At 41.6% G+C, this 13,791-nt stretch overlaps 1 protein-coding gene across 1 annotated transcript in view; it reads right to left on the bottom strand.

Annotated features, from left to right (window-relative positions):
• Positions 1 to 13,791, bottom strand: part of LIG3 (DNA ligase 3) — a 232,372-nt gene that overhangs the window by 163,090 nt on the left and 55,491 nt on the right. Inside the window, exon 4 of the mRNA XM_029613143.1 lies at positions 8,315 to 8,503. Coding sequence (XP_029469003.1) covers positions 8,315 to 8,503 — 189 coding nt within the window. The remainder of the gene's footprint in view (positions 1 to 8,314; positions 8,504 to 13,791) is intronic.

Here is a 13,791-nt window from a genome sequence, read left to right as displayed (position 1 = left end):
CTGTTGCTATTGAGCCACAATAAAGAGAAGGTAAGCTTTTGCTTTTTGAGAGTTGAGCAGGGTTCTTTCAGATAAACTCCAGATGTAGTACTGGCTTCAGATTAGATTTTGGATCGTTTAAGACAAAACCCAGATGTTCCAGGAGTTGCACCACCACCGTCAGAGCTCACAATACTGAGGGCAAATTGCTCTTGTTAAGACAATTGTATGAGTAAGGAATTGTGTCTTCTATAGTGTGTTGCAATTACCACTAGACACTTCATGAAGAGATGTAGGGAGACAAAATGGTGACTAGCAGCATCCTGTCTTAAGCAATGAAATTTGAGGCTGAGGATATGGACAAGGCAGCTTGCACAGTTAGATTTAAAAGGGGTTTGGACAGGTTCAGGGAGTTCATTGGGAAAGTTACTGCTTAACCCTGTGGGCAAGAAACAGGGAATATATCTAGTCTTTGGGATCCTGCCGGGTACTCATGACCCAGATTGGCCACTGTTGAAAACAGCATGCTGGGCTTAATGAACATTTGATCGGACCCAGCATGACATCTTGTGTTCTTATAAGCAATACCCTCTTCGCTAGATAAAATTAAAGCTTTTCACAGTGAGAGATAAGCAAACAAGTGCTTGTTCAAACCTCGTTGGTCAGAGTAATACATTTTTATCTTACTACGCTTTCATTTTGTTAGATGTATGCTGCCTGCCTATGTGAATTTTCAGTGAACTCTTGCCATATCGTTTCATAAACCAAGTCATATTGCTTGATCATTTTCCATTATCAATAGAGAAAATAAAAAAATAAAATGCAAAAACCACCTCACTCCCCCTATACTCCCGACCTATCAGCGGCAAACCCAACATTACATAACAAAACTTATCCCTTTACTCTGCCCCATGTAGTTGATTGTCACCTACAATTAAATTTTAAAAAATCCATATCATACATTTATCAATCAAACTTCCTCCTCAGGGACTAACCTGCTCACCAAATCAGACACCCTCCTCTTTCCTCCTCCCACCTAGTACGGTAATTTATAGTTTATTTGATTTGATTTTTATATTCTGCTTTTTGGAACCTCAAAGTGGATTATATTCATACACTATGTCTGTTAGTTCACTGAAAATAAAATGAAAGTATAGTCTTCTCTGTTATCTATCTAGGTCAGTGGTTCTCAACCTTTTTTCTATTGGGACACACCTGGCAGATAATGCTTACAGGCGTGACACACTGAACACTTGACCATCACAGGGCTAAATGTAAACATATACTCTGCATCCACAGGAACCCCCCCACAAACAATGGATGCAGAGCAGAACTAGGATATTTCAAATACAACTCGCCATATAAAAAAAGATATTCTGATTCTGGTGCTTTCTCAGTAACAGAAACAAACTCCCTTACTACCAGGCGCATTGCAAAATACAAAACCTGAAAAAAACCCCCCAAAACATCCAGCACATGTGTAGCAAACCTTCCATACCATTGCAACACTAATTCCAAGAACTCAAACAGCAATAGCCCTTCCTATGAAAAGGCGCCCAGCACCAATGCATGTCCTATTTAGAATTAGAAACGCAACAAAGATTGAAATAAATCCCTACCTACTAGTAAAATACCTCACTCACACATACAGTTCCAACCTTCACCAAATACATAATAAGAGACCACAAATTACAAATGTGGAATAGAATCCTCAAAAAGCCACTCTGCATGCAATGCAAAACTGGAGAGCTAGAAACAGAAATACATTTCCTCCTACACTAAGCAAAGTACCAAGATGGAAGACATGCAGATTTCCCAAGCGGACATATTATGGTTCTTGCATCCCCATCTCTCCTCCTCTATGTCTCCATCATCCTTCACGTCTCCCAATTACTCCCTTTCAATCATCCACTCACACTCACATCCCTGCCCAGCATTCCAGACCTCCCCACATCCTCTTCCCAGTGCTCCCTCACCCCCTTCATCTCATGTCCCTGCTTGCCCAGCTACCCCAATCTCCTGTTTCCCCACTGCTCAGCAGCCTCCACACTCCCTCTCCATTCCACCTTCATCTTCCCTGAGCAGAGATGTGGTCCATCTGTCAGAAAGGGAGGGCAAAGTATGTTCCAAGAGACTGGCAGTCCTAGTAAACAGGGCTTCAGTTATGGCAGATGTTCTGTTGCCTTAAAACTGTGATGGGTGGGTGCTCTTCTGCCATGCTGCGAAATGGCCACCTGAACCATGAGCTCCAACTTCACCTCTGAGATTTTAAGCATTTTTGGTAACTCTCACCAGCCCTGACGACTCACAACATAATTTGGGCAGAGATACAAAATGTCTACTCGAAAACCAGTGAGATTTGAAACAATTCTCCTTCTCTAAGATGGCAGGAGATCTACTTTCAGAGGAAGACCAGGCCCTTGAGCGCATGGGAGAAGCCAGCGGCAAAGAAGCGGAAGCCCTCACCGTGAGACCTGCCACCAAGCTGAGTCTTCCCAACTCACAGAATTCCCAACACGATCTGAAATGAAAGTGTGATTCCTGGAGCTCAGGATAGATATGCGGAATCCTAAAACAGAGCTTTTAGCTTCCATTACTGAAATGAGAGAAGACATTACAGTGATGGGGCAACATGGATTCCTGGCTGGAGAATCATAATGCGCTGATTACAGCACTATCCTCTCAAAATAAAGCCCGGAGATCTGAGACGGAAACCCTGTCCGACAAGACTGAAGACCTAGAGAACCGTTCCAGGTGGGCCAATATCCACATACGAGGAGTACTGAAACTGAGGCCTATTTAAACTGTGCGTCTGTGGCAGCCTACATATGTTGCTTTCTCCTACAGAGCAAGGAGGGAGCATTGGGCGATTTAACCTGAATTGTAAGTCAAATTAAAATTGAACGGGTGCATAGGGCGCTCGGTCCAAGTTGCAAAAATCAACCACGCGACATGATTATCAATTTCCACAGTTATGCCTTAAAAGAGGAAATCATGAAAATAGCTCGTACGAAGGCAATATGGAAGTGGAAAAAGCTAGATATTGCTATCTTCCATGACATTGCTCCAAGCACTCTCAAGAGACGCTTCGAATTAAAGGAAATTACTGCTGCACTACGACATCAGATATCGTTGGGCTTTCCCGTTTGCTCTAATCTTTCAATACAAGGGCACTTCATACAGGATTAAGACACCAGCTGAAGCAGCCGAGTCCTTCCGGAGGGCAGGCCTGGAAATCATGTTCCCCATGCCAAAGGCTTTAGCAAGTTTTCCAACAGATCCACCTCCAAAATGGCAGCATGTGGGTCCTTGGCGGAGGACACTTGCGATCTCACATTAAAAAGGCTGGAGAGGCACTAGCAGACCAAGCATGACTGTGTTGGTTGCTCCTGATGCTGAAAAATGTGGACTGTTTTTGTTCACACTGAAGATACTTAGCAGCCGACAGAAAGTTGCAAGCAGCCATTTTTTATTTTTATTTTTTTTAATTAATGGCTTTACTCCATATGCTTTTCTTTTATTAAGCAAAAAGCAAATGTTGCTTACCTGTAACAGGTGTTCTCACAGGACAGCAGGATGTTAGTCCTCGCATATGGGTGACATCACAGGATGGAGCCCAATCACGGAACACTTCTGTCAAAGTTTCCAGAACTTTGACTGGCCCCTACTGGGCATGCCCAGCATGGCACTAACCCTGCAGTCTTGTTAAAAAGCTACAAGGGGTTGTACTGATATAGAACATCAGACACCTTTATGGAAGGCGGCTACTGCACTGACATGCATTCTGATGGAAGAAGTCTTAAGACCTGACTCTGATAGATGCCAGAGATAGTCCAGAAACTTCAGGATTAGACAGGAAAAGGGGTCAAGGGACTGAAGAGCACCATGACGTGAACCTTTTCCATTTGTAAGAGTAAGCTTTTCTCGTGGAAGGCTTCCGTGAAGCAATCAAGACACGGGAAACTGGTTCAGAAAGGTTAAGTGGCTAAAGGATTAACCTTTCAAAATCCATGCCGTCAGGGACAAGGCTTGAAGATTGGGATGGCGTAGGCACCCTTCATTTTGAGTGATCAGAAGCAAGTCCTTTCCCAAGGGAATGTGCCTGCGGATGGAGAGATCCTGAAATATTGGAAACCACACTTGGCGTGGCCAGTGAGGTGCTATCAGGATCATGGCTCCCTTGTCCTGACGTAACTTCACGAGAGTCTTTGAGAGAAGAGGAAGTGGAGGGAATGTGCAGAGCAGACCGGTTGCCCATGAGAGTTTGCTGCGAATGAGAGAGCAGTAGTTCTCCACTTTGCGGTTTTGTGCGGACGCAAAGAGATCTATCCGAGGATATCCCCTTTGTTGGAAGATGGAGTTCGCTACCGAGGGGTTGAGAGACCACTCGTGCGGTTGAAAGACGCGACTCAGCTTGTCTGCCAGCACATTGTCCACTCCCGGCAAGTAGGTGGCCTTGAGGTACATCGAATGGGAGAGAGCTTCCGCCCAAATCTGCACAGCTTCCTGATACAGAAGGAAGGAGCCCATGCCTCCCTGCTTGTTGATGTACCACATGGCCACTTAGTTGTCCGTCTGAATCAGGAAGACTTGATTTGAGAGGCGATCCTGAAATGCCCTGAGAGCATATCTGATTGCTCGAAGTTCCAGGAAATTTATTTGGTGTTTGACTTCCTCTGGAGACCAAGATCCTTGTGTCTGCAGATCGGCCATGTAGGCTCCCCAACCGAGATGGAAGCGTCGGTGGTGAAAGTGGTTTGAGGGTCTGGAGCCTGGAAGGCCAAACCCTGGAGGAGATTGATCTGTGGGGCAAATTAACTTTTAGTAATTCCTTGAGGAAAATTCCTTTCAGGAATCTCTTCAGAGCTCCTTTACTGCTGCACGGAAAAAAGAAGACTGAAGGGGGACCCCTGCTGGCTGCAGGGTTAGTGCCATGCTGGGCATGCACAGTAGGGGCCAGTCAAAGTTCTGGAAACTTTGACAGAAGTTTTCCGTGATTGGGCTCCATCCTGATGATATCACCCATATGTGAGGACTACCATCCTGCTTGTCCTGTGAGAATAGCTCTTATGAAGTTCACATTATAGCCAACACAGAACTTATATTCTATTGTTGCTATGAGAGTTATTTGTTTCTTTATCTTTAGCTTGGAGGCAGGGGAGGACTCACTGGGGGTTCATTTCGCTGCATGAGCAAGTCTCCATGGGTCAGGATTTGCAAGGGAAGGAGGGCGAATCACTAATTGGGGTTTGGGGGGGGGGGGGCAATGGAGTTCTCATTGTACTTACATTATTTTGTGTATGTTTTTGCTTGGGATCAAGTTCTGTTAGGGCCAATTTTAATGATAAACCTTTGAATATTACTGCACACCCACATTTCTTATCTTATTAAACATTGCTGGTATGGTTAATTTACTTTCCCTGAACGTAAAAGGGCTTAATACCTATAAGAAGCACTTCTTGCTATGGAGGGAGTTGCTAATGCAAAAAGTTAGCAATGCATTTATTCAAGACACACACATCCACAAAGACATGAGCATTTATTAGCCTGTAAAGAATATCCTCATATTTTCTTAGCAGCTGCAGGGAAGAATAACCGCTATGCAGGCAAAAGCATTATTATATCTGCTGACTTAGTGTTTGACCTTCAGTCCCAAGTCATAGACCCAGGAGGGAGATATGTGCTAATTAAAATGAAGATAGGGGATCAACTCTATACTCTTATCAATTTATGCACCCAACCAAGATCAGGAACCTTTCTTAAAGGATATTAATTATTCATTACTGGCGCATGTAGAGGGATATCTAATAATAGGGGGGGATTTTAATACCTCGCCCAATCCTGCCTTGGATAACTCCACAACCATAGCTACTGTACAGCAGAAGATCAGGAAGGCTTTTTTCTCTTTTGTAACTGATTGCGACATCGCCATCCCACATCAAGATCCTACACCTTCTACTCAGCACCTCACGATAGTTACTCCCAAACAGACCTCTTTTTAGGAGAGAAAGCCTTAATACCTAATGTCTACACAGTTATTGATGATATCACATGGTCCGACCATGCCCTAGTGAGATTGGTTCTTGGTATCCCTGAAGGAGATAAGGGTACACATTTCTGGAAGCTAAACAAATCTCTTTTGAAGGATGATGACTTTGTATGGGACTTAGAAGAAAGGTTGTGGGAGTATTTTGTTGCTTCGCAGCTTAGAGCATTATTAGACTTCAACAGACAGGCCTCAGTAAAACAGTGGGTGCAACTTGGACACTAATTGGAGGCATGCCTATTCAAGCAATGCCATGGCAACTTAAGAGATCTTGGCACCCTTTAAATTGCATACCTTGAACAACTAGGACCACTTTAAAGATATGGGCCCAATGGAAAACAAAATAAGTAGGTGATTACCAACATTTTTATCAATCGTCATTATTCCATAATACTCAGTTCCCGGCAGGATACCAAACCAATTTATTTCACACATGGTAAGCTAAGGGAATCACCACTATTGATCATTTAATGTCGCAAGGCAGTCTATTACCCAGAGCAGAGCTTGAGAACAAATACCAGCTAGCTCCCTTAAATTTTTTAGGGTTTGCACAAGCTATGCACTTTGTAAATGCCTTGTGCAAGGCAAATCTGCTAAGAAATAGTAGATCCCTTATTGAATATTTGTATACCAATTCTGATTCTATCTGTGGTTCTACAGTGAAAATTTATAAAATACTTTATGAAGCTGAATCTCGACCTCCCTCTTATGTCACTAAATGGGAAGCTGATTTGGGTCGAAAAATTGAAGGAAAAGAATGGGAGCAAATTACAAGGGTAGCTAGCAAGTACTCCATATCTGCTCGGTTACACGAAAACTGTTATACAATGATTTATAGATGGTATCTCACTCCAGATAAACTTCATACAATCTACCCTCAACTTCCAAACGTATGTTGGAGATTGAGCGGGGAATTAGGACATTTGTGGAGCTGTAAGCAGATCTCCCCTTTCTGGAATAAGGTGTTTTCGTGGGTAGGTGAAATTTTGGGCACAAAATTATCTCCCACCCCGGAGGCAGCATTACTTAATATGCTCGCTCCAGAATAAAATAAGCGTCAGCAGACGTTTTGCATTCAGGTATTTATAGCTGCACGTAGTATTATAGCCTCTCGGTGGAAAGTAGAATATATATACCGAGCATCACGGAGGTCACCAAAAAATTGCATATAAGTTATAGCCTTGCCTCTTTAACTGCTGCTAAACATAAGCGGATGTCTTGCTTCTTGTTGGTATGGAACCCTTTCTAGACTTATTTGAAATGCATATGAGGTATTTCAGTTTTTCTGCCTCTGTCATTTCAGTTGATGGGTGTATTTACACCAGCCGTTGGCTCTTTTCATTAGGAGAGTGCCTACTAGTATTTGTTTTTAAATCACGTTACGAGATGACTCTCGGTCATTTGTTCTATTCAACGGAACTCTAGTTCTGATGTTTAGAGAACTCCTTGTTTATTACTGATATGGCTGATGTTTGACAGCCTTTGTATTGTACACATTTTAAACTCAATAAAACTTTAATTGCAAAAAAAAAAACCAACTGTGGTGGGTGCAAGTCACAAGCGACAGGAGGTTACCCCGATGCAGCCAGTCATGACGAAATGTGATTCACACTGTGCTCCATGACAACAACTGAACAGGTTTCCCTTGCTGTATTAATGAATTGCTTCAGAATATTTTTGGACCTTGTTATCACACCATAATGCTACACAAGTTAAGTTTCTTTAACTTGTTTACAAAATTGTTTAAAAATGCTTCACAAAAAAAAAAAAAAAAAGAACAGGCTTATGATTATAATGGTAGTATTTTGATGTGAGTTGTCATATTGTGCTAAATAAAATGTTCTCCTTTCAAAAATATTTTTATAAAGAATTTACTAAGAATTTGCATATAAAGTGTGAAGGCATATAAGATCTGGGTTTCATTGTTAATTCTTCATGTTATATTACATGGTTTACCTAATTATTGTGATGAGATGTATTTAGCCCTGTAAACTGCTTTGAATTTATGGACAGGCAGTATATTAAAGTAAACTTATACAAAGCTCTGACTAGCTCACCTCCCCAGAGCTCCCCATGACCAGGAGACCCTTGCTGAAGGCTAACCTGTCACAGGGTCAGGACAGACTTTACAGGAGCTGGGAAACCTTCTTTTAGAGAAGTATTTTGCAGTTATATAGTGCATCTCCTCCTTCCCCCAGGAGCACCCCTATTTGTTATTTCTTTCATGAGCTGAGCACATCATTCCCTCCCTCTACAGTTCTCTCTCCTCCGCCGTCCCAAGATGCATACCGCCTCCTGTTCCCTTCTGCAGGAAGTTCTGGATGAGCTGCGTCTTGGTCAGATAGCTGGGCTTGTCCGATACCATAGTGCACAGCTTGCGGAACTCTCGCAGCAGACAATCCTTGTGATTGGGGTCACAGCGCTTGGCAGATAGGCTGCTGCTATGGGCGGTGCCAGAGGGAGCATTTCCAGATTTAGCTACAGGAGAAGATGAGAGAGAGAAAAAAAAAAAAAAAGATGTAAAAACATTAAAGGTTATAAAACAAAATGTTCAAAAATTGTCCAGCTCTTCAATAAGAGCTACAAATAATAGCAATAAAACTTTGCATTAGTTCCTTCTCATCATCCCAAAAATTGCTCTGCACAGTCCTCAAAAGTTCAAGTTCACAGGAAAATTCCCTGAAAGTAACAGTGTGTAACAGCTGGGACAAATATTGCTAGGCAGGTCCAGCAGAGCAAGAGAAGTCTGTTTGGGCACCAATGTGTCTGATAAGCTGAAGTGTGTAGCCCCAGAAGACAGAGCACAGGACGAGAGGCCAGAGTGCAGAAACTGGACAAGCAGAAGCAGAGGTACCTCAGAGACTGAAGGGCAGGGTAGTTCTTTTGTGATAGTAACTACCTAGCTAACTCTGAAATATTTTCTGTGGGCCAACACACTTGCCCAAATGCATGGGCTCCTGCATCATGCTATCAGGGTCATACCATGCTAGCTCTCCCAAACAAAAAGAGGCAGCTTAGAAGAGCAACCTTACAAATGGAAGAGAAAATTAAATACGCTGATAACAGCTTCTTTAAATAAGATAAAGGTGAAATACCAAAGGAGGAAAAGGTAAGATAAATGGAGAATGTGAGATCTGTAAAAAGGGCCGCCAGCAAGCACTAGACTTCTTAAATAAATTATCTTGCATAGTATTTACAAAAGTAGGGGAGAGTGATGGATCTAAGGGAGGAAACAGTATTTCTAAGTATGAAATGATTACAAGACCATATTACAGAGGTGGTGGTACCTAAGAACATAAGAAATTGCCATACTGGGTCAGACCAGGAGTCCATCAAGCCCAGCATCCTGTTTCCAACAGTGGCCAATCCAGGCCATAAGAACCTGGCAAGTACCCACACATTAAATAGATCCCATGCTATTGATGTCAGTAATAGCAGAGGCTATTCTCCCTAAGTCAACTTGATTAATAACAGTTAATGGACTTCTCTAAGAACTTATCCAAACCTTTTTTAAACCCAGCTACACTAACTGAACTAACCACATCCTCTGGCAACAAATTCCAAGGCTTAATTGTGGGTTCAGTGAAAAATAATTTTCTCCTATTAGTATTAAATGTGCTACTTGCTAACTTTATAGAGTGCCCGATAGTCCTATTATTCGAAAGAGTAAATAACCAATTCACATCTACCCGTTCTAGACCTCTCATGATCTTAAAGACCTCTATCATATTCCCCCTCAGTCATCTCTTCTCCAAGCTGAACAGCTCTATCCTCTTTAGCCTTTCCTCATAGGGGAGCTGTTCCATCCCGTTTATCATTTTGGTTGCCCTTCTCTGTCCCTTCTCCAGTGCAACTATATCTTTTTTGAGATGCGGTGACCAGAATTATACACAGTATTCAAGGTGCGGTCTCACCATGGAGCGATAGAGGCATTATGACATTTTCCGTTTTATTAACCATTCCCCTTCTTAATAATTCCCAACATTCTGTTTGCTTTTTTGACTGCCGCAGCACACTGAACTGACGATTTCAATGTGTTATCCATTATGATGCCTAGATCTTTTTCCTGGGTGGCAACTCCTAATATGGAACCTAACATCGTGTAAGTACAGCACCAGTTATTTTTTCCTATATGCAATACCTTGCACTTGTCCACGTTAAATTTCATCTGCCATTTGGATGCCCAATCTTCCAGTCTCGCAAAGTCCTCCTGCAATTTATCACAATCCGCTTGTAATTTAACTACTCTGAACAATTTTATATCTGCAAATTTGATAACCTCACTTGTATTCCTTTCCAGATCATTTATAAATATATTGAAAAGCACCAGTACAAGTACAGATCCCTGAGGCACTCCACTGTTTACCATTTTCCACTGAGAAAACTGACCATTTAATCCTACTCTGTTTCCTGTCTTTGCACCAGTTTGTAATCCACGAAAGGACATTGCCTCCTAACCCATGAATTTTTAGTTTTCTTAGAAGCCTCTCATGAGGGACTTTGTCAAACGCCTTCTGCAAATCCAAATACACTACATCTACTGGTTCACTTTATCCACATGTTTATTAACCCCTTTAAAAAAAATGAAGCAGATTTGTGAGGCAAGACTTCCCTTGTATAAATCCATGTTGACTGTGTTCCATTAAACCAGGTCTTTCTACATGCTCTGTGATTTTGATCTTTAGAATAGTTTCCACTATTTTTTCTGGCACTGAAGTCAGGCTCACTGGTCTATAGTTTCCCGGATTACCCCTGGAGTTCTTTTTAAATATTGGGGTTACATTGGCCACCCTCCAGTCTTCAGGTACAATGGATGATTTTAATGATAGGTTACAAATTTTAACTAATAGATCTGAAATTTCATTTTTTAATTCCTTCAGAACCCTGGGATGCATAGCACCTGGTCCAGGTGATTTGCTACGCTTTAGTTTGTCAATCTGGCCTACTAGATCTTCCAGGTTCACAGTGATTTGGTTCAGTTCATCTGACTTATCACCCTTGAAAACCATCTCCGGAACAGGTATCTACCCAACATCCTCATTAGTAAACACAGAAGCAAAGATTATCCCAGGACAAGCAGGATGATAGTCCTCACATATGGGTGACATCAATGGAGCCCTATCACGGAAAACTTTCTGTCAAAGTTTCAATAACTTTTGACTGGCATCCAATGTTCCCTCTAAGGTTTGGTGGCATGTGTGCAAAAATTGAAACTAATGTGCAAATTTTTCAAATGTCAATTTTATTGTGCAAAATTTCTCGACATATGATTCAAATATGAACATTTGCAGAAAGCTGAAAGAGAAAACATTACATTACATCAACCGTAGAAGTATTTCGTCGTCCTTTGCAGTTCTTCCAAAATGAATACACATCGTCCAAATTAACTGCTTGTCCTGACATTAAATAAAGTTTTATCCTAATGAGGTTGTCCAGATGGTTGACTTCTAGCCGATTTCTGGTCTTTGTTTTAATCTGATTCATGAGACTAAAACCTCTCTCACAATCTGCGCTAGACGCCTGGAAAGTTCCACAAATGTCAAGCAATTGGCCTAAGTCAGAAAACCCATCCTGCTGCCTAATATAAACAATCATGTCGTCAAAATTCTTCAGTGCACCTTGTGCCAATTTTTCACTCATGATGAATTTAAAGTCCACATACTGAGCAACTAAATTCTTCTTAAGAACAACTTCTGGCTTGTTTAGCAAGGTGCAGTATCTAGCTGCCAGTATTTCAATTTTGTCAGAACCAAATAAAAAATTCTTAACATTTTCAACAGCTGCAAAGGAATCTTTATCAAAGACTGACCATTCGCCAAGTTCATCTTCAGGAAATCTACTGTTAAAGTGATCACAGACACGTTCTATGAAATGGATGACAGCAGTGGTGTTGACAGAAGCGTACGTTGCTATAACATTACGAACTTCCCCTGAGAAATGAATGGTGTCACCAAGATACTGTGATCGAAGTTTCATTATTTTGGCTTTTGTCATCTGGAACGCCTCTACAGTTGTTAGATTGCTCCTCTGAAGACGTCTACACAACTCTGCCAACTCTCCTAATACATCATTTAAAGTAAAGATGGTAACATGATACTCAGGTTTTGTCAACTTGTCTAAGCAGTATTTGTGTATTGGGTCATCGTCTTCTTCTATCCGTTCTCTGCAATATTGAATCAGCATATCGTAGTTCTTGACTAAGGCATTCACAGCAAAATGTCGAGACAACCACCTGACTTCATTAAGGGGCCTGAATGCAACTGCATCATGTTCTGATGCCTGACAAAGTTCCTCAAACCTGGATTTCTTCACAGATGACAGACTAAAAATCGTGTAAACTGTTCGAATTAGAGTTTCTATATCTTTCAACATAGCGTTATGCTTCCAAGCATCATCAAGTCCTAAATCCTCTCTGTGTGCCACACAATGTTGCTCAAGCAAATGTTTGTTAGATCGCCGAAGTATTGCAGCAACACCATTATATTTCCCAAGCATCACAGAAGCCCCGTCTGATGTGAACATTACCATTTTGCTCAAGTCAAGATTGTTCTCTTGGTAGAAATTGGTAATGGCTGTCACAATAGCTGCACTGTTACATTCTGTCAGCTTCAGAATTCCAGCAAAATAAGTACAGTAAGCAGCTTCATCTTCTTTTCGAAATTTTACATAAAGAATTAACATTTTTGTCACGGTGATGTCTGTACTCTCATCAATTATGAGAGTGTGGAATGTCGACTGGCGCCAATCATTTATCATATCTCTTTGTATTACTGAGTTTATGCACTCTAGAAATTCAAACGCATAATTTTTACTTCTCCAAGATTCCGGTATTTTTACATATTTTCCAATGTGATTGTGAATTTCCTGAACAGATTAGCATCGAAGAATTCAATTTTATGGCAAGGAGGACATTATCAATTAGAATTTTTACCTCCTCACTGGAAGCAGACTTTCTTTCAGAAATTTCAGTTTTTGTCTTCTTTTCTTCAGTAGTTTCCTTCAGCAATGCCCGAAGTGTTCCCCGACGCTGACTTCTTAGCAAATCGACAGACTGAACGTGAACTTTCTGGAGTAAATGTCGCTTTAAATAATCCAGTTTCCATTCGTCCCACTGTTTTCCTTGAGCGAAAGCACAATGAGCAGTCGCATGTTTGCAAATGTCGCAGACAACAGAGTTCTCCGAGTTGAACTTAAAAATATTTCCAAGAATCGTTCGCTGTTTGATGACGCACTCCTAAATATAGGACTGTTGAATTTATGATGCAATCTTTTGTCAATTATTTAAAGCAACATCATATTATACCATCAATATTTGCCGTAGCCTGTTAGTTTGATGGGTAATGAGACCTCATATATACTATGGCAGGGTACTGGTGAATTAGTTCCTAAATGCCAATAGTTCAATAGTGCGGTGATAAGCTCTGCGTGCACCGTCTCAAAATTATAATCATAGGTCTCACTGGGTGATCAAAGTACCGACAGCGTCTTGTCAGTTACAAAGTGTTATAGGCAGTAGGAAGGATAAACACTTATCGTAGCATGGTTTGCAGTCAGGGACTCGGTACTGGCGTGTTGGCCCGACACGGCTCGTGTTTCTGGGGAACCTTCTTCAGGGGCCGCAGTGTGCCAGTGCTGCAATGTGATAAAGCAAAGTTAATACATCCCATGTTCAAGACAGACTAAATTCAAGCTGTTAGTTGCCATAACTTACTATTTTCCAGACTGCCCGCTTCTTCTGCTACTTGGCTGCAGCGATATTTTGGCAG

This window comes from Rhinatrema bivittatum, chromosome 8 (genome assembly GCF_901001135.1).
Source record: "Rhinatrema bivittatum chromosome 8, aRhiBiv1.1, whole genome shotgun sequence".
Taxonomy (NCBI): Eukaryota; Metazoa; Chordata; class Amphibia; order Gymnophiona; family Rhinatrematidae; genus Rhinatrema; species Rhinatrema bivittatum.
Note: the sequence above shows the minus strand (reverse complement) of the source record. Positions and strands in the feature narration are given on the sequence as shown.